This window comes from Gigantopelta aegis, chromosome 9, assembly GCF_016097555.1.
Source record: "Gigantopelta aegis isolate Gae_Host chromosome 9, Gae_host_genome, whole genome shotgun sequence".
Taxonomy (NCBI): Eukaryota; Metazoa; Mollusca; class Gastropoda; order Neomphalida; family Peltospiridae; genus Gigantopelta; species Gigantopelta aegis.
Genome location: NC_054707.1, coordinates 72,555,105 through 72,578,148, shown reverse-complemented (window position 1 = coordinate 72,578,148; position 23,044 = coordinate 72,555,105). Strand labels below are relative to the sequence as shown.

The window sequence follows — 23,044 nt, the reverse complement described above, 5'->3', positions numbered from 1 at the left end:
TTGTTAATTCTGACATATAGTCTTAGAGGAAACCCGCTACATTTTCCCATTAGCAGCAAGGGATCTTTTATATGCACTTTCCCAGGCAGGAAAGCAGCTACCACGACCTTTGACCAGTTGTGGTGCACAAGTTGGAACGAGACAAAAGTAATCAGTTGAATGGATCCACCGAAGTGATTTGATCCTGCGACGCAATAACCTCAGGCAAGCACTCAACAACCAACTGAACTATATCCCCCTCCCAAAACAAACAAACAAACAAACAAACAAAACCAACAACAAATAATTAAAAATTAAAACCCACAAAAATACGCCCAACATTTTGTTTTATACGTAACATTTCTTACCTATGGCAGAGGGTACTGGTGGGGTGTGTAGTTAAAAATGACTAGTACCAGATATCAACAGAACTTGTGGCCATAATCACATTAAACGGTTAGTAACCAATTTGACATGTTAGCAAAGTTTGTGGCTTGGATAATTTCTTAAACACCCATTGATGAGAACACCATTCATTATTTATGATAAAACATACTAATAACACGCACGCACGCACGATAACAATTTAAAGACATATGACTGGCTGCACCAAGTTATCTACGAGCACAGTGGCTGTAAATACGTTTTAATTGGAAACAATATTTAAATTTGTTTCAAACCTGACTTTTTAAGAATATGTAAGAAACAGAATACTACATTCGTGTCTGTTAGATACTATTTATCTTACAACCTGTTGTTTGAAGAGGTATCCAACTCATTTTCACTCGGTTGCTACCAGAGGCGGATCTTTGTGATAGTTATAATTTTATTATATATTAAATTAATTTTTTTACGATCCCCCTCCAAACCTCCCCAAAAGTTCCCTTGGGACTCCACCTCATGTCACCCCAAATGGATTTTCTGGATCCGCCACTGGCTATATTTGTTGCTTTCGTTCTAGATACCTTTTAAAAACAACTTGTATAAATAATATCTAACAGCCATTCATGTTGTATTCTCTTTGTATATATGATACCAGCTTCTTACATACTTATCCAATAAAATAACCAAGAAACAAATACAACAAGGCAAACAAATTTTACTTTTGTAAATGATGACAATAAGTTTAATAAAAATATGTCAACAGAAATATATTTGACAAAGTTTATAAACCAAGAAACTCAAACCAAAAACACGACTGGTATATCAAAGGTCGTGGTACGTGGTATTCTGTCTGTGGCATGGTGCATATAAAATATCCATTGCTACTAATGGGAAAATATAGCGGGTTTCCACTCTGACTATATTTCAAAACTACCAAATGTTTACATCCAACATCCAAAGTGCTGTAGTGGTGTCGTTAAAAAACAAAAAAACAAACAAACAAAAACCCACACAAAAGGGCAAGTCTGAGTTCGCCGAAAGCAAATAAGTGGTGTCGGTCCGGGAAGCAGATTACGCCATGGTCACGTCACGCAATATTACACTTAGTATTAATAGTAACATTATGTAAATAAAATAAAATATTATAGTTTATTTTAAAATAAACAAAATCCATAGAAAAAACACAACCCTCCTAAAAACAAAAACAAAAACAACAACAAAAACCCCCAAACACAATAACAACCCAGAAACAAAAAACAAACATAAACAACAACAACAACAACAACAACAACAACAAACAAAACCCCAAAATACAAAAAAACCCCACCCAAAACAACCAACAAACAACACAAAAGAAAACGAAACAAAAACTAAACAAAAAACGAACAAACAAAAACCCACCAACAAAATAGTTTGTTGAACTAAATTGTTACAAAGAACATAAAGTTATTTCAGATTTATTGTAAACTTTTTAATTCGGGTCAATAATGTAGGCTATTTAGCTTATTTCACAATTATTCATTCAGTGAACAAAATTTAAAAAAATAGATTATTTTATAAATGCATTTTTAAAAATATTATATAATTCTTATCTCTGATTGCTGACACCAGATTGTTTGGTATTGTGCAATAAATTTAATGGAAGTGAACTGATGTACATTGAGGACATCTGATTAAAACCAAAATTCTATTATAGCATGTTCCAGAACACCTCTAGAAATAACATAAACGCATAGCGTACCAAAATGGAAATGTTTTTTTATATTATTTAACGACGCACTCAACACATTTTATTTACGGTTATATGGCGTCAGACATATGGTTAAGGACCACACAGATATTGAAGGAGGAAACCCGCTGTCGCCACTTCATGGGCTACTCTTTTCGATTGGCAACAAGAGGTATTTTATATGCACCAACCATCCCATAGACATGATAGCACATACCACGGCCTCTGATGTACCATTCGTGGTGCACTGGCTGGAGCGAGAAATAGCCCAATGGGCCCACCGACGGGAATCGATCCCAAACCGACCGCGCATCAAGCGAGCGCTTTACCACTGGGCTACGTCTCGCCCCACGTAGCGTACCATAAAATCAAACCAAAAACACGACTGGTATATCAAAGGTCGTGGTATGTGGTATCCTGTCTGTGGCATGGTGCATATAAAAGATCCCTTGCTACTAATGGGAAAATATAGCGGGTTTCCACTATATGACAATATTACCAAATGTTTGAAATCCAACATCCAAAGTGCTCTAGTGGTGTCGTTAAAAAAAAAAAAAAAAAAAAAAAACCCACAAAAGGGCAAGTCTGAGTTCGCCGAGAGAAAATGAGCGGTGTCGGTCCAGGAAGCAGAAAAACCTATTTTAGGTAGGCCTAGTACCGGTAAGCCGAATAATAAATGTTCCTATGAGCTTTTGTCCCTCTGGGTGGTACCAAATTCTGGTCTGGCCCATGGACTAATTTGTACTGTGATACAGTATCAGCAAGTTGTTACCTTTTGACTGCATACACCGACAAATAGGTATTGGTGCAATTAACTAGTATTTTTCCTAATGCAGCAAGGGATCTGTTATATGCAATAACACACAGACAGGAAAACACATACCACGGCCTTTGACCAGCTGTTGTGTGCTGATTGGAACGATAAAAACCCAAATCAGCTGAATGGATCCACCGAGGTGGTTTGATCCTGGGACACAAGCACCTCAAGCGAGCACTCAACCGACTGAGCTAAAGCCCGCCCCCATGATCAAAAGGTTCCTGTCAGTGCACCACGACTGGTATATCAGAGGCCGTGGTATATGTTATCCTGCCTATTGGATGGTGCATATAAAATATCCCTTGTCACTAATGGAGAAAAAAATGTAGCGGGTTTCCTCTCTAAGACTATATGTCGAAAATACCAAATGGTTGACATCGAATAGCCGTGGTGAACTGGCTGGAACGAGAAATAGCCCAATGGTCCCACCGACGGGGATCGATTCTAGACCGACCGCGCATCAAGCGAGCGCTTTAACTCTGGGCTATATTCCGCTCCCTGGTGCAACAAAGGCCGTGGTATGTATTATCCTGTCTGTGGGAGGTTGCATAGAAAAGATTTCTTACTACTAATTAATATGAAAGAATAAATCATGGAGTGGCAGCAGAGGGTTTCCTTTCTAATGATCTGTGTTGTCCTTAACCATACGTCCGACGCCATGTAACCGTAATTAAAATGTATTCATTGTATTGTTTCTTCCTGGGCGGGACGTAGAGGAAGAGGGTACTGTGTTCGATTTACGAAACATTTTTCAAGACTATATGTTATTTTTATTCATTACTTAGACCTAAAAAGGTGTTTTTTTGGAAATGCGCGGTCAGTCTAGGATCGATCCCCATCAGCGGGTATACAAAAATACCATGGTATGTGATATCCTGTCTGTGGGATGGTAAATATAAACGATCCCTTGCTTAAAAAAATGTAGCGGGTTTCCAAGGCGCGTGTGCAGGGATTTCAGCAGGGTTGGGGTTATAGACTGTGTTGAGCGAAGTTTATATGGGGCCATGCTCCCCCCAAAAATACATCACAATTTTTTTTAAGCTTGGGCAAGTAAGGGTTTCGACCTCCAATACCCTCCTCCTGCACATGCACCCGATTCCTCTCTAAGATTATATGTCAAAATTACCAAATGTTAGACATCCAACAGCAGATGGAAGGAAGGATAGGATATGTTTTATTTAACGACGCACTCAACACATTTTATTTACGGTTTTATGGGGTCGGATGATTATTAAATCAATATGCTTTATCTTTGATGTCGTTAAACAACCCTCCTCCCCCCCCCCCCACACACTTTACCCTTTCCAAACAAAATAATATTTATCTGAATATGTCGATTTTAACACGTAAAAATTGTCTACTTTAGTATATTTTATTTTAAAAATATATACATGATTAATGTGTTACTAGTATACAAACTAAACTTTGAAAGTTCTACTAACACTTTATAAAATATCAATTCTGAAATAGGAAGGTACGACTGTCGATAATACGTTGTCAAGATCAAACCGGTTTTAACTAAAGACTCTAGTACCGTATCCTCAACTGAACGTTCTTCGTACAGCGCAAGATTTCTCTTTTAATTTTTTGAGACTAACCCTACAATTTGAAATCGGCAAACGCACGTGTTAACTGAAACTGACAACAGGCTGTCGTTTGTGCTTTGCCGAGCTATGGCGGCACAGGCGACGAATCAAGCGTATACGTTTGACGATATCCGTTCATAGCGAACACACACGACTTTTTAAAAAGTGCATTTGAGCTTGTATTTCACATTTGTACATGATGTTATAATATGGTAACCAGAGAATGTAACTTTAACACGTGTAAAACGTGCTGGTTGCTTTTCTCAAAATACAGTATGAAACAGTCTAGTATTTCTGGGTATTACAACGCATTATGTGTGGGATTTCACACTTTAATATCAGACAATAGCAAGACGAAAGATATCAGAAGAAAAAAGATGGCAAATTATAGGAAAGGAAATGTTTTATTTAACGACGCACTCAACACATTTTTATTTACGGTTATATGGCGTCGGACAGACGGTTAAAGGAGAGGACAATTAAGGCATTTGGCCTGGTATGCATATACAACGATATATAATGCACATTATTGCTTAATATCAACACGTATAATCGTATAGTTAATTAATAAAACGGTTTAATGTGACGGCTATTATATATAACGGGCGCAGCCATTTTGTACCATCTCAGTGAGTACACCCTCTGGCGAGCTGGTGGTTACGTAATACTTATCGCGTAACGTCAGGAATGAGCCTTAGAACTAGAGAAACACAATCTACCTGGTTTTTGAGGGATGATAAATAGTCATACATTGCAATGTTCTGTAATAATACACATCCCAGTAAGCCAGCAATAAGTATATCCAGCACTATATATATTATATTTCAATACAAAGTAAAATACCATTGACAAAGTGGCTACACAACAAGTATAAACAATTAATAATGTTTTGCCCATACATTAACCTACGTACTGAAATGATACACGGAGTGTTTTCTTAGTTAATTGGTCTATGCTGTTAGTTGCCTCTACTTGTTCTGTCTAAATCCAAAGACAATAACTTTTCAATAGAACTATTTGATTCCATTGTACTCCCGATTCTCTTATACGGGTGCGAAATATGGGGTTATGAAAACATCGATATCATTGAAACTATTCATATAAAATTCCTAAGACACATCTTACCAGTTAAAAAAGGCACCCCGCTATTCATGTTATATGGAGAACTAGGAAGAAGACCCCTTAAACTAATTATTCAACAAAGAATTATAAGTTTTTGGGCCCGTATCGTATCTGGTAAACAAACAAAATCATCGTTTTTACTGCATGAATTAATGTTACACGACTCTTCTGTTAATGGATATAGTTATAAATGGATAAAAATGGTCGAAGATATATTTAACCAGCTAGGCATGACAAATGTTTGGATATCACGGAACTTTTCATCCGTAAAAATACTTCTTAATCAAGTAAAATTAAGACAAAACGACCAGTATTTACAACAATGGAATACAAACATAACTTTATCATCAAAAGGTAAAACGTACACTATATTTAAGGAAAACCTTAGATTAGAAAAATATCTTATTATATTACCACAAACATGTTGGACTATATTACTCAAATTTAGAACATCTAATCACTACTTACCAATCGAAACAGGACGCTGGAACAACACCCCAGTGGAAGATCGAACGTGCACATTATGTAACAATAATGATATTGGAGACGAATTTCACTATTTATTCACATGTACTTATTTCACTAACTACCGTAAAAATTTGCTTAAGCCATATTATTATAATAAACCAAGTACGCTGAAATTTAAACAACTAATGACGAATAGCAAAATAAGTGTTCTCAAGAAATTATGTAAATTAATAAAAGAAATTATTAATAAATGCAGTAAACCCTAAAATATATGTATATGAATTATGTACAATGTCTTATTACTACCCAAGTATACATGTATATATGTGTGCGCATGTCTGATTAGCACATTTGGTAGGAATTACAATAATGTGACATTACATTACTTTATTCTAATTGTATTATATTATTCCTTATTATTCTATTGCATTTGTATTATACTATTGTCTCTATTACTTTATTGCATTTGTATTAATACTATCGTACTATTGTCTCCTGTAAACCCTATCTTGTCACTACAGTTTATATATCATGTTCCTCATATGCCGTTGTGTAACGGCCTGAGCGTAATAAAGTTCTGTTCTGTTCTGTTCTGTGATTCCTAATTGGCAGGTGTGTATTTGATTGGTAACCCGACGAGCCAATTAATTGACGCTGTCTAGACACAAAAATACATACCGGTATTGTGAAAAAATACTATAACCCCATTTTGTTCCGTTAATGCAACTTGAAATATATTTAGTTAAATAGTTTATTATATTATTACGTCATTTATGCTGTATTACAAGTCAGGTTGATCAAAGAGAAGCGCCTTGTCGAAAATTACTGCTTTTGTTTACACTGTACATACAGGAGATGGTCAGGAGCTAACGTCACTTCGCCCCAAGCTATCCCACCGGACGTCAAAAAACTGAAACAAAATGGCTGCCCCCAGTTAGCAGGAATAATCATGTTTTTTTATTAACTCTAAAATTACGCATTTTTCATTTGCTAAAGTATCAGTATGTGTTGGTGGTCCGGGTATGCATCTTTCCAACACACAAGGCTCTTGTTTGAGTTGACCCTACCTTTAAGGACCACACAGCTATTGAGAGAGGAAACCTGCTGTCGCCACTTCATGGGCAACTCTTTTCGATTAGCAGCAAGGGATCTTTTATATGCACACCATCCCATAGACAGGATAGCACATACCACGACCTTTGATATTCCAGTCGTGGTGCACTGGCTAGAGCGAGAAATAGCCCAATGGGGAAAATTATAGGGATGCACGCTACCGGTATGTCTCGTAAGGCCATCCGCGACATCCTGGAACCCATAGTTGTGCCGCATTTTGATGACTACCCATTAGCCAGCAGACCTATCTTCATGGATGACAATGCTCGACCTCACCGTTCTCATGCTGCGAGGGCTTTTCTGGAGAACAACGCGACCACGACCTTACCTTTGCCTGCTATGAACCCCGATATGAACCCCCTGGAACATCTTTGGGATTATTTGGGGCGCCGTATGCAAGCAATAGATCCTGCCCCACAAAACCTTGCTCAGTTAGAAGCAGCTTAACATCGTGAGTTGTAGCAAATACCGCGTGGCCGTATACGACGACTTACTGGGGGTATGAGAAGGAGGGTCAAGGAAGTCATTCGTGTACGTGGTCATTACATACATTCTTAATGAAGTGGACCTACATTTCAATGTGCCATGTACAGACGTTCTGTTCTGATATGAACTTCCTATCTGTTACGCCTGAGTTGACTTTTTAAGAAGGCTTTTAGGGGCATACTTATTCAACATGGATTTTTGGGGTAACATTCATAACAATAATGCATTGTTGTTATTGTCAATAAATATTTTGAAATCTACGATCAAATGTGTCCGTTTTTGTTATTAGATATGCTTTCAAACAAATCACATTACGATTTCAAAGATACGATTACGCTTTCACATATAGCATGTTTACTTCAGAATTTTTTTTTTTTTAAATACGGGGGTGCTTGACTTTTTTCCAGGTGTGTGTATATATATATACATGTATATATATATATATATATATATATATATATATATATATATATATATATATATATATATATATATATATATATATATATATATATATATATATATATACAGAGAGAGAGAGAGAGAGAGAGAGAGAGAGAGAGAGAGAGAGAGAGAGAGAGAGAGAGAGAGAGAGTCATATGGTACATCGAACAGACGCGTGTGCAGTAAATTTTTCGGGGAGGGGGGAAGTGGGTCTAGACTGGCCAGCGATTTATTTGGCGGGGGGGGGGGGGGTGTCAGGCAATATAAAACTCCAAGCTCTAAATTATATGAATATTTAACTTTAAAATGATATCTATGCATGAAAAATGTAAATTTATCATGCAAAACCACGACCCTGCTTGTGCAGGAGTGGTGTGTAAACTTGTTTATGATTATATATGTATTAACCAATAATCAAGTACTGTTACCATTAGTTTAGTATCATGTGTGTCAGTGCCGTGCTTGTACTAATATATGTTGTAAATAGTGTACTATCACATTTCCATGTGTGGAATGTTTATATGCAATCAAGTTTATCTTATCTTATTTTTCCAGTCACAAGAAATAATATATTGCGGCCTCTTTACTTTCGAGGAAATAGGCCTACACGCCCTGCCCAATTTACGAGATGGTTAGTGGTGTTGTTGAACAAAAGACATTTTAGGACCAAATTATAAAGAAATATTTCAGCACATGTCCGTAGATCAACAAAACGTATGTTATCTCTAAAATATAAAAATGAAACGTACTGAATTTATTTATTTCAAAATTCTCTATGCATGTTCTATAAGAATTTAAAAACATCACAATTCATGTTTCGTCTCTGTTTTAAGTAGGCGATATTTCAAATACATTATTATTTACACTATTTTATAGGGTCATAAGTTAAGTTACGTTAAAACACGACTATTATTTTATTAAACCATTCTTATTGAAGTTGATAGCAGGCTTAATTTTTGTATGGACAATCATATAAAACTAATTATTTCTGCTTATTTTATACTTAGGTCGCCCATATTAAAGTAGCAATTATGAGACATGGTGATTCTTTCTTTTTAGTATATTTGTCAAGGCAGTATTTTCGCTTTCAAAATTTCTCTGAGAGTTATCCCTCTCAATTTATGCAAAAAGTCTGACAAAGAGGGCGCACGATACTATTTTTTTTGTAACTGGTGTCTTGTAGCTTGTTACTATAATAGTAAGTTACGTTAATGTCGTAACGATATTAAACAGACCAGTTAAATTTCAGAAATACCGTATCAAGTGTCGGTAAATATCAAACAAGACAGACATAACATGGAAAAACAACCAGGTAGTCATACACTTTTAATGCAATTAATAGGCATATATTATATGCTAGCCCGAGTACTCTGACTGTAACTGTGTAAGAGATCTAGACGAACATTTGGACATAAATACGCTCTCATTACAGTCCGAGAACAACCTATGTATATTTTTGGCAATTCCTGACTACCAAACGGTAAGCAAAGATTCCCGCTCTAATACCACAACAATCCTATGTTTGACGTCAAATACCTTTACATCGATCATTTTCGAGTTAACTGATACAAAAAAAATCCACATATTAATCACTAATACACATACTACAGAAAGAAACCCGATAGCACCCACATTCAGCTACACTTCGTGACACTCCGTCGCAACAATTACAAAGCTCGGCGATCTATTTCGAGACTGGGCGATTCCGCCTTGTGCAGCAGTTACAGGGGCCGTCTCATAAAAAGAGGCAGTGAGTAGCACATATTTTTGCCATATCCTGTCGATAACACCCCAAATGTATCCTTCAAATTCAAAATGGAATCAATAATGTGTAATTGTTTTGGTTTAATGACGTAATTAAATCCAAATTCATCCAAAACGGCATTAGCCAACTCTTCCATGTTGTAACGTCGCTTGGTATGAGACGGCCCCTGTAACTGCTGCTCAAGGCGGAATCGCCCAGTGGCGATCACGTGATCTACGTGTCGAAATAGATCACCGAGCTTTGTAATTGTTGCGACGGAGTGTCACGAAGCGTAGCTGAATGTGGGTGCTGTCGGGTTTCTTTCTGTAGTATGTGTATTAGTGATTAATATGTGGATTTTTTTGTATCAGTTAACTTGAAAATTATCGATGTAAAGGTATTTGACATCAAACATAGGATTGTTGTGGTATTAGAGTGGGAATCTTTGCCTACCGTCTGGTAGTCAGGAATTGCCAAAAATGTACATAGGTTGGTCTCTGACTGTAATGAGAGCGTATTTATGTCCAAATGTCCGTCTAGCTCTCTTACAGTCAGAGTACTCGGGCTAATTATATGCCTGCGCTGTTCTCCACCCTATTTTTAATCATAAACCACTCTGTCATCAGTTGATCAGTGCAATCACTGAATGAAGTTGAGGTCGATAACATAACATTTGTAACATTGTTACACATCATTTTAGCTTCCTAACTAAAGTCCGAACCAAATTGTTAACAACTACAATAAATTACTCTCAGTCCTACCTTTAATTGTCATTAGATTTTCTCCACTTTTTGCCCAAACATACATCGTGAAAAAAACAAAACAAACCCCATTACATTGACTGAAACGATATCGCCTACCATTGATGTCCCAAACTGCTTTGCCAACAAAACCACTAATATTGTCAATGTCCCTAACTGTGTTATGCATCCAACTCTGTGCAGTTTGTTTTCTCTTACGGTTTGCGCAATAAACATCTGATTTGTTGTCTGCTTGTTCATTTAGTGCACATGGGACGTTATGTCAATATGTTTGTTAAACTGCATTGGTAGTATTATGGATTTTTCCCAGGAGTCCATTTTTTTTCCAGTGGACTTGTTTGCTCCTGAATTAGCTCATTTCCATGAGTCCATTCTCAAAATCCATGAGTCCATATTCCTTTTTCGGAAATAACAGCTTAAGAACATGTTTCCATAGCTTCATTCAAGACGTACATCAGTTGTATTTAACAGTTGTGCCATCAACAAAATTGATTCCATCATGTACCAGTTGGAATGAAAAAATAATAAAAGTAACATTTACTGGACTCGAGTAAAATACTAGCGGTTTATCGAACAAATAATTACGGTGAATTACTCTACTATTGACTATAGATACATCTGAATAATTTGCACTATACTTTGGTACATAACATTAAATCGACACTAGAGTGGTCAACAGAGGTATACGTAATATTATCCCTTGGACCTTTCTCAGTTTCTACGAAGAAGTTCAATCGACACAGGCCCGCCAATGATGCCGTTGATAAATTAAACACTTCTACAAATTGTAAAGTAATTTTCGTGGCTAAATTAAAAACGCGAAAATTACACATTCGCGAATAATACCTACTCTACTATTGACTATAGATACATCTGAAAGTCACTTGCCTGATCTAACCTGAGATTGATGATCACCTTCACTAAAATTGAGAGGTAAAGAAAAACTAAATAATTTGCTTGCACCCACCCCACAGTGTTTTGCACCTTAAAATGCCTCTACATACTGTAAAACGGGTATTATTCGCGGCAGTAAATTTTCGCGATATCAAAAATGCAGGCAGTTCGTGGTTTTTAATTTTTGCGGTGTCATGGTTTTTGTTTTTTCTTCTTCTTTTTAAAAAAAAAAATTACTAACACGTACAAAACTATACTTTGGTACATAACATTAAATCGACACTAGAGTGGTCAACAGAGGTATACGTAATATTATCCCTTGGACCTTTCTCAGTTTCTACGAAGAAGTTCAATCGACACAGGCCCGCCAATGTTGCCGTTGATAAATTAAACACTTCTACAAATTGTAAACAAAAACACGGTGAATATAGACTGTATGATGCAGAACAGCATGCCAAAATTGCTAAACTGTTTTTTTGTTTTGTTGTTCTAATGGATTTTATTATTTGCGTAAGTAATTTTTCGCGGCTAAATTAAAAACGCGAAAATTACACATTCGCGAATAATACCCGTTTTACAGTACCTTAAACTGTCGTCAGAAGTCATGCTTGAAGCAGTGGCCACCTGAAATACATTTCATATAAATTTTCTAAAAAGAAAAAACATGCCAGGGAATGAGGGAAAATTATTTTGCTAAGTAACCGTGGCGCATGCTTGTTTGGGCCATACACAAAGAGAAACTGGGTCACAGCCTATCGCTGAGTGCAGTCGTAGCACAAATAGCGCAGTTAGGCCTTCTGACCTAGAAAACCTCAGGAGAGGGGCGAATTACTAGTCTTTCAAAAATGAGATACAAAAAATTGATTGAATCATGATCATGTAGGCCTATAATTCTAATTATCGCAAATAGCGAAGCGACCCTGCCTATTTTGAGCTTTGTGTTACATCACTATCTTTCTATTGACTGTACACAGTACATAGTACACACCATAGGGCCTATGAACATTCTAAACACGTGAGTGCCATATGTAGGCTAAGTGGCTCACTGCTGCAAGCTTTTGATAGCCAATAGCCATTATTATCAAGTTGGGTTAAATTTCAATCATTGTACATTGAAAGTACAACCAAATACTGGTCTGGACTAGATATAGTGACCGCACTTGTTAAGTTATTGTGACATTTCATCTTTCCACTATAGTAAGGTATACGTTGAATGTTAACACGGCTCCAGTGTTAGTAACATAGCCCGTGTTCTGATTAAGAAAACCCCATTGATTGTGACGTACATTGGCAACATGAGGATTTCCGATGGCGTTTCAGCCTGAGAGAATATACCATAATCAACCGAAGTGTCCTCTATACCTTTCAAAATATAGACTTGTCTTGCCATTCCCACAATTCCACCAGACGATCAGGAGAAGAAAGTGATTTTCACTAGTGTTTTTTTACAATAGGTTTATAGTGGGAATGATAGGGGAGATCATGGCGGGATTATGAGTGACGGATTGTTTGACTTGGCTAACTTATTCCATGCGTCCAGATCACTTAGGACGTGGTGATGATGAAATAATGGAATAAACATGTGTCTAGAATGCGTCTTTGAAATTAAACTGGGACAGTATTTATTGTCACTTGTGGTGATGAGCAGGCATCCAAGTCTGCTTTACATACATTCAGGGATGCATGGACGCATCTTAACATGACCCCTGACGTGCACGGCGAGTTGCTTCCCTCTATGTAGCATATTTAAAATGGCAGGGGACTTTTGACGGTTGTTGTTGGAGATTTATTTTGTTAATAATGACAAGTACTTCAATCAGGATTTAATGAGTATGGTAGGTTATACAATTTTGGTTTGTGTGTCCATTTGTTGCACTATTTTGGTTGAAAATATTTTGAAACATGGTTCCACAAGTTTTGAATACCAGCTACATATAGGGTATATAACAAGCTTTGGATGTAGAAGAACCACACATTCTACGTCCCTTTGGACTAGTTGTTCATTGTGAGATTCTTCTTCACAGTTCTAGAACATTTTCATTAACAATAAAGTTGAGACAAGTAAGTATCTAAATACAAAACTTTACAAACCCCTAAAACCATTAATTTTACTAAGTTGTTTTTGTTTATTTCTTAAATTACCAATATCAGGTCCATGTGACTCGTAAAAATTTACTAAAAATGGAGGAAGATAATTAACATTCGATGCATGTCACATGACCTCACACATACCAGATCTCCCTCTTTAGGTAACATATCCAATTATTACTATTAGTAAAATTGTATCAAGTAAAGTAGGGCTAGTCATTTTGTAATCGTGGCTAGTCAGTTTTTAAAATCACTATGGCTAGTTGAAGCCCTGTTAAAACAAAGTGTTCATCAACTGTGCATAGTTAAGAAACATATATTTATTCATGTAGTGGCCTTAAAATGGAAAATGACGAATCGCACATGTGTGGTATGATACTTTTTGCAAAGGCATGCTCCTGAACACACTTAGAAAATGTTGCACTCTTTCCTGTTTACTGGTGGGTGCTTCACTTTTGTTTACTAGAATGGATTTGTTTTACATCCACATTGATTTTTTAAGTTAACTGATTGCAATCTATTTTGTTTCATGTATCGTATCTGAAAAATGTAGAATAGTATTTCTGTAAATGTTGTACTCTTGTTTTTGTTGTTAGGTGAACGCAGTTTGGGACGTTGATGGTATGATACTTACAGAAAAAATATTCCATATTTTTCAATTACAGTATATGAAATAAAATATATTCTAATCAGTTAATGAAAAAATCTACAACATGGACGTAAAACGAATCCAGTCTACTAAACAAAAGTGTAACACCATATGATACAGTAAACAGGAAAGGGTGGTAGTTTCTAACTGCGTTCAGACACATGCATTTGGAAAAATAACCTTTCCGTGCATGTGCTGATCGTCATTTTTTTTATTTTTAAAGCCACTACATGATAACATATATTTTCTTAACTATGCACAGTTGATGATCAGTTTGTTTAATATTTTTTTTAAAAGGAAAAATTCAGTTTTTCAAGCGTTCTGGTCCAATCCAAGTTTTACCAACACCTATCGCTAACACTTGATGTCAGTATACAGATAGGCATTATGTTCATACCAGTGAATAGTTTCTAAAATATAAAATTATTTACAATTGTTATGCATGTATTATGTCTACTATTCACTACATTAGAGGCACAAAAATGTAGCGTACCTTATGCAGATAAAATATATTAATTGAAAACAAATTCTTAACAGGGGGCTTTAAAATCTAAAAATTAAATGATTTGGCCTTGTTGATCTGGCACATGTGAGGTCATGTGACACACACCAAATGTTAATTCATCTTTATCATTTTAAGTCAATTTCTACGAGTCGAGTGGACCCAATTTCGGTAATTTTAAGGAATAAACAAAAATGACAAACCAAAATAAATGGTTTTAGAGTTTTGTAAAGTTTTGTATTTAGATATTTACATGTCTGAACTTTGTCAATGAAAATGTTCTTGAACTGTGAAGAAAAACCTCACAAATGAATGACAAGCAGACAAAAGCAAATCAAATTTTGATTGCATGAACTCTGCACAAAAACCCAAACTGAACGGAGTTGGAAGCACAACACAGTTAGGGATGTTGATGATATAACAACTTTGTTAAGATTTCCTAGGACATTACACATGCCATTTTTCACTGTCTGCCATTTTGCTTTTTTGTGGAATACTCTTCAAGAGGTGTGGAAGCCTCCTAAGTATATGAACTAATTAATTAAATCACAGATAGCAGAAAATTGCATGTATTTTGCCCTATGCGATCTCAGCGAAGTTGATATTGGTGACATCGTTACAGTCTCGTATGTGGAATCTCTTTCACGATTTGTTTCTGGTCGAAAGTTTGTGGAAATCTAAAGGCAATTAAAGGTAGGAGAGTAATTTATCATAGTTGTTAACAATTTGGTTCAGACTTTTAATACATATCATGATATATCTTACTGTAATTTTACATCAGGTCTATTTCTCGTAAATCATTTACATTAAATCATGAGAATCCACATAAATTATTGTTAAAGAGGCAAATTTTTTAGCCTTGATTTATTTTATAGTCGACCCCAATTTCCCCCCCCCATGTGTTCCAAGCACATTTTTTCAAGTGAATTTTTCGGGGGAGCATGACCTGCCTAAGCTTCCATCCCTGCACAGTTTCCTGCACACTTATTTGCCCGATCATTTGTGATAAAACAAAACAATTTCTATTTATCAGTGTTACATGTCGGTCAAGTGACCTCTAGCCTAGCCTGAGTACTCTGCCGTTTGAGAGCTAGACAGACATTTGGATGTTGTAATCGCACTCTCAGTCAATTACTCTTTAGCGAAAACATGGAATGGCTGACTACCACACTCTAGACAAAAATTCCCGCTCTTAATACAACAAAAATTCTAAGTTTGACGCTAAATACCTTTACATTGATAACTTTCGAGTTTGCCGATGACAAATATTTTGCTTATTCACCACTAATACACACACTACATTGTAGGCAAGACAATTAATTCTGTATAAATGTTCTTTGTTTTTAATGCACAAATTGAATGCATGTGAAAGAAAATTAATTAAATTAATTTTTTTCTTTTTCTTTTTTAAAAATCATGAATGCTTTGACATGAACATCTATAGATGCAATTGTCGACGATAAGAAATAAGTTTATTGTTGGCCAGACATTTATTATTATTATTATTATTTGTTTAATTCACACATTGAATCAAACCATAGTATAATATTATTTGTGATTTGCTTAAAACATCATTCTGTTCTATAGTTACAGATTCCAAACCTCCAGACTACTCGGATGTTGTAGGTGACACCCCATACCAGTACCCCATGGGGGCGTACCCACAATACCCAGCCCAGGCACCGCCAGGTAGCGGACCACCACAGTATGCGCAGCAAGGACCAGTCCCTGGGTACACCCAGCCACCACAACCCTATATGTCTGGCTACACAACGCACTTTGGTCCAAATAGCGCTGTTGTCGTAAGTATTTCGTGTTATACAACAAGAGCGGGATGTTTCCAAGTGCTAAAGCATCCGCCTGATGCATGGTTGGTCTGGGGACATTTTGTTTTCAAAATTTTGATAATTACCAACATTTCTGGTCAATTGAATGTTGGTTAGCAACTATTATTTACTTTTTAAAAGTTTTGTAGCCAGGGCTAGCTCTGCCACTCGCCAAATTCGCCAGTTGTGAATTTTAGGAATAAATGGCAAACTTTATTTTAATTTGGTGAAAAAATTTAAAGTAGTAATTGATGTTTTGTTAAAAAATAACTGGGTTTTGCATTTTTTTAAAGATAATTTGGAGAAATGTTTTGCTCACCCAGAGCTAGCCCTGGTAGCAGTCTGTGAAACTTGCCTTAATGAATCGAGATACTGAAGACAATGTTCCACGCCATTATCAGCTAACATAATCGACCATTGCCTTAACGAATCGAGATACTGAACACAATGTTCCACGCCATTATCAGCTAACATAATCGACCATTGCTTTAGCGAATCGAGATACTGAACACAATGTTCCACGCCATTATCAGCTAACATAATCGACCATAGCTTTAGCGAATCGAGATACTGAACACAATGTTCCACGCCATTATCAGCTAACATAATCAGCTAACATAATCGACCATTGCCATAATGAATCGAGATACTGAACAGAATGTTCCATGCCATTATCAGCTAACATAATCGACCATTCCCATGATTACACGAAAACAGTTTCCAATGGGATCCCAGGATCACAGATCATGGAATCGAAAAAGTGTTTCCTATAAAATTTCAAATCATGTGGCTTGAGATTTCTAATGCCTTTGGAATAAGACATGCCAAGAAAGAACATATTGTGTAATTTTTGCCGCTATATTTACTCTGCGTGTAATCAGTGAAGAAATCACCAGATTTCGCTTCTAATACACCGTCTTTAGTATTTTCCCTAGAGATGTGGCAAGGCTAAACTAAACTCCTTTTGGGCATTGTTAATACTTTTATGGCACTTTTTTTTTTCAATAAAGACAAAAAATATATTGAAGTAAAAATAAATTTAATTAATGTGTTTGCTTTGATAAATGAATGGCAAAAAAAAAATTGTAGGGCTCGAACTTAAGAATTTTTCTACCATGGCAATTTAAAAACAAAATTGCTGTGGGTGAAACGGCCCACCGACGGCAATTTAAAGCCTGCCCTTAGCAGTTGAAAAAAGAGAAGACTTTTGCAGCAAATAAATAAGACTGAAAGGTTATTTTGCTGTATGTAGACATATTTAAAGGTACTAATGTTATATACTGGCAGCTAATGTACACCAGGTGTAAACATTTTGCCATCATTGAGGAACTTTACCGACCTATGACAGTTTATTGCTGTTGTTAAGTTCAAACCCTCATATGAACCAGGGATATTTTATTTGTTAATAATATATTTCTTGGTGTTGTATAAAGGCAATTTTAGAATTAATTATTGAAAAAGGCTTGTTAAATCTCAAGGCAGCATGGCGCTGATTAAGGCAAGATGGTGCTAGACTATTGAGGCATGGTGCTGCACCATGCTAAAAGAAGCTATGGAAAACACTACTCTTGATGTACTCAAAGGCCGTGGTATGTGCAATCCTGTCTATGGGATGATGCATATAAAAGATCCCTTGCTGCTAATCGAAAAGAGTAGCTCATGAAGTGGCGACAGCAGGTTTCCTCCCTCAATATCTGTGTGGTCCTTAACCATATATCCAACGCCATATAAAATAAAACATTTCCTTCTTCTCTTGATGTACATGTTTGGTTTTATCTTACAGGTTCAGCAGCCCATGTTGGCTCCGGGTGGGGTCCCAATGGCTGCACCTCAAGATTACATGTGTGCAGCCATCTTTGTGACACTGTGCTGTTTCTGGCCAACCGGAATCATAGCCATCATGAAAGCCAATGATGTAAGCTGGGAAGTACTGTAAAACGGGTATTATTCACGGCAGTAAATTTTCGCGATATCAAAAATGCAGGCAGTTCGTGGTTTTTAATTTTCACGGTGTCATGGTTTTTGTTTTTTGTTTGTTTGTTTTTTAAATTACTAACAAGTACAAAACTATACATTAAATCGACACTAGTGGTCAACAGAGGTATACATAATAATATCCCTTTCTGAGTGACTCCGCTAAGTGCTGCAGCCACATGTCCAGCGGCAACCACACTGTGTGTACAATTAATGAAATTAATCCAGGATGTGGTTCAATCAACTCTCCAGAAAGTGTGAAATAAAGACAAACACATGTACTAGTAATCTTGTTTTAATGTTTAAACACCGTATCTTAAAAATGTCTCACCTCTTGTTTTTGTCTCTTGTCGATGACGTTTTTGCAGAAGTTTACAAAACCATTTGTGTCCCTTATTTTGATTGGCCAATTAAAAATGGCTCATTATACTAATTTCTAAATGTTTATTCACAGCTTAACAATACCAGTAAGAATGTCTGTTCCAAAAATCAACTACATTTATCATTCTTCACAAAAACAGCGGTATGGCAGGTTCAATTTTGCAGTGGTTAAAAAAAGTGTGGATAAACCTGAAACTTGGTTTACCTGACCCTTCAACGTCATCAATGATGCCGTTGATAAATTAAAAACTTCTACAAATCGTAAACAAAAATACGGTGAATATAGACTGTTTGATGCAGAACAGCATGCCAAAATTGCTAAACTTTTTGTTGTTGTTTTTGTTTTGTTCTAATGGAGTTTATTATTTGCGTAAGTGTAATTTTCGCGGATAAATTAAAAACGCGAAAATTACACATTCGTGAATAATACCCGTTTTACAATATCTGACTAAACTGTGGCAAGCAAAGTTTATAGGGTGTGTGAGTGGGTGTGAGTGAAAATGTATTGAAAAAAGAAAATTGCTTCAGCAAGGGATGGGGGGGGGGGGGGGGGGGGGCAATTTCGACACCGGAAACCATCCCCTGTACACGGACATGATTTAGTGTCATTGGATACTTGGGAATCTTCCAAATTGCTCACATGGTCGGGGTAGGGTTTGTGTGTGGGGTTTGGGCGATGAGTTGAGTAATTTTTAACTTACGCTTACAATTATACCCATCATTATGTGCTCAATATATATATATATATATATATATATATCTGTGTGTGTGTGTGTGTGTACGTGCATGCATGCATGTATAAATATAGGTACCTAATTTTCTCAAATGATCATAGATGTTTTCCTTGTTGATGTGGTTCATCAGTAAGGAGCTGTTTTAATCCAGATGTTACTTATCCTAACTGTTTTGTTTTCTTTTCATTTCCAGTCGAGAGTTGCCATGGCTCGAAATGACGTGATGTCAGCGCATTCTTCGGCGAAATCGGCAAAGACAATGATCAACATCAGCATCATCGTTGGCATCATTGCCATCATCCTTACTGCAGTAATCATTGGTCTGTACATCGGCCTTGTTTTGTCCAACTTAAACAGTCATTATGACTGAGGAGCAACCAAATAAGAATGTTGTTGATAGAGTTAGGTTTATTTCGGGCATCAGAATACGTATTGTGCCTGGTAACCCAAATTCAGCCATCCATAAAATATGCTGGGCTCACACTGGAAATAAATTTGTTCAAATAGCCAATTTAATGTGTAGAGTAGTTCTTTGAAAATTTTTTACAAAATGGCTAATTTAAACCAAATTTTGTAAGTCATATACCATACTAAATGTTGTAGTCACTTTGTATAAACATTATCTTTTGGGTAATATGGCTATCGTCAGGGTGAGTCCTGAATATAGACTTGATGACCTATAGAATACCACAAAATACCTGTATCAAGTGTATACTTTCCATTATTTTGACTAAAAACTTATTTCACACACACAATGTGAAAAAAAAAAATCCAAACCCTCCAGAATGTTAAACCAATTTCAGGTGATATATTAATAAGTTTTTTTAGTGTCTTAAACATTTGTTACTATTCCAGTGAAATTACACTAGACAGTTCGAAATGCAATAATTCTTTTTCAAATATAAAAATGGTTTCACTTTTACATAATGTAATGTATGTACCGTTATTCTAATGATTTTCCTAAAAGTTGTGTTATTTTTATTTTGGACAATTTGCCTCATATTTGTATATCAGACCTAACGGATGTTTTTTGATCTTGTTGTTAATATCTTAACCAGTTGTATGCACAGGAATCTCCCTGTTGTTATTATATTTTAACCTTTAAAAAAAAAAAAAAAAATATTTTCCTAAAATTACCTCCTGATTGAAATGTAGTATTGTTAACCAGAAAAACATTTTAAATACCATTTTACACAATATTTTACTATGGAGTATCCAAAGATGACAATCTGATTAAAATTAGCTCTACTGGGTCTACCAGTAGATCTAACAGCATTGCCTGAACTCCCCATGTCCAGGTGACATTTCATAAATAACAGTTTAAATATCGACCAATTACACTGTGCCTTTTATAGTGTTATTCGGGAGCATACAAATTCTAAAAATATCGGGCGAGACTATTAATAATTTTATGCAATAGGCGAACTTGTTGGTCTATTTCAACATTGAAAAAAACAGGGGGAAAAGTGCAGTAATAAACTCTGGATTGTATATTAGTATAAACAGATTTTATGGCTATACCATCACGTTTTTTTTGTTCGTCTTGAAACAAATTTTATATAAAATTTTATATTGCAATTAGTTTCCGGCATACTTCTTAATTCACCTGAATCATTTTGTATACCCTCGGCATAATCCCACATGTTTTCAAATTCTTTTCAAATCACTGGCATGATTTTGCAAGTAAGGTTTTGATTGGTCAAATGAAAGGTCAGCTGGACATGAACTCCCAACGGGCTGCTGTTAGATCCATATGTAATAGTGGATCTAATTTTAATTAGATTGCAAAGATGATTGTCTTTTTACTGATTACTGGTAAAAGTCTAATATTGTATAAATATATGTATATATTTTGCTGTGCTGTTGCAGGTATTCAGTTTGCTTTGTATGAAATGTGATTTGACACCTTTAACCAGTACTAAAACTATTGTGAAAGTTGCATTTCAATTAATGAAAGCCATAATTCCTAGTTGTTTTTAATCATGTCGTCACATAATTTATGAAATATAAAATTTATTTCATGAAAGTCCAAATAATAATATTCTTTTATATCAAGTATCATTATATACAATTTTTTCTTAAAACTGTTGGGACTTCAATACTTAACAGATGAGGGTTTTGACAAACTAAGGTGTATCCGGTATTCGAGATAACATATTTTGTTATGTCATAACTGTAGGTCAAGTCAGGTCAGGTCATAGGGTTTAACGTGCACATTCAGAGCCAGCTGTTATAGCGGACACCTGTCCTGGACGCGGGTGTTGACTTAGCTGGCTCCTTCTTCCAGGACTGGAAAGGGATTGGGGTGGGTGGGAGAGGGGACCGCCTGCGCTTGGCAAGTGCTAGAGAGCACAAGCAGCCCAACCAAGGTTGGTAGCAGGCAGATAACTGTAGGTCACAAAAGTGACAATGTATACATGTCTGTGTTAGAACATTCAGTCCAATTTAAGACCAAACCAATAATCGAGGATATAATTGGTTGAATATAAGGATATGACAAAACAGTTATTAAGGTCATATGACCATGATATAAATATATGCACATTTATTAATGCATAAATTTCTGTATATGAACACGGTCAAAACAAAAAGAAAAAGCACATAATTGCATACAGTCATGTAAATGATATTTAATCTGCTTAAACTGATATACAAAGAAAAGTTTAGTGTTAAAAGTATTATCAGTACTGAATCTAGTGGGAAGAGTTGTCTCCCTTATATCACAAAGGATAAAATAGCCAACCACATTGGATATTTCCGTAACATCAGTTAGAAAGTTGAATTAGATACATATTATTTTGGTAACTGCGAACTTAAAAATGTCATCAATGTGTTATATAGCAAAATATCAGAGTGAAAGGATTTATTGCAAATTACTCCGATTGTGTGATGCAGAGCCCTTGTCGGTATTAATTAAATATATGGTTGCTGAAGTGATGACAGCTGAGTAACTCGCCCATTGTTTCACTTAAAACTGGTCTTGTAGATGTGTTGAGAGTAACGCTTCACGTCGAGGCCATTTTGTGCACTAATTGTTTGATTGGTATCACGGTTCATCGAACAGGTACCGTAACACTAGCTGTACTTGAAAGACCATTACAATAGCCGCTTAACACACAACATGACAAGTATGGTAAAGAAAGGATTGCATGGCTATTGTTGCGATTCTCCGATTCATCTATAGCTCATTCCGCCTAAATAATTATAATCCGAAGGTTGTAATAACATCTGCACAAGCACGGCAATTGTTGGTCCTTTTTGGTGGTTTTCCATTTGATATTTGATGGATCACCAGTTCGAGGGAAATATAGCTATTAACACAGACGGGACCGATAAATTAGTTCGACCGAAGGCTTATAGTTG

At 36.0% G+C, this 23,044-nt stretch overlaps 1 protein-coding gene across 1 annotated transcript; it reads left to right on the top strand.

The window, feature by feature from the left end:
* The first annotated feature begins 9,291 nt into the window (after window positions 1-9,291).
* LOC121381384 (proline-rich transmembrane protein 1-like) lies at window positions 9,292-20,971 on the top strand. The gene is made up of 4 exons (XM_041510673.1): window positions 9,292-9,440; window positions 16,354-16,568; window positions 18,376-18,507; window positions 19,875-20,971. The coding sequence occupies exons 1-4, from the start codon at window positions 9,425-9,427 to the stop codon at window positions 20,049-20,051; spliced, it is 540 nt and encodes a 179-aa protein (XP_041366607.1). The 5' UTR covers window positions 9,292-9,424; the 3' UTR covers window positions 20,052-20,971.
* The last annotated feature ends 2,073 nt before the right edge of the window (window positions 20,972-23,044 follow it).

What these genes read in the sequence shown, in the direction of transcription:
- LOC121381384 (XM_041510673.1), top strand. An exon ending in GTCCAAATAGCGCTGTTGTC is followed by an intron (nt 16,569 to 18,375) that starts GTAAGTATTTCG and finishes TTTATCTTACAG; the next exon opens with GTTCAGCAGCCCATGTTGGC. An exon ending in CCATCATGAAAGCCAATGAT is followed by an intron (nt 18,508 to 19,874) that starts GTAAGCTGGGAA and finishes TTTCATTTCCAG; the next exon opens with TCGAGAGTTGCCATGGCTCG.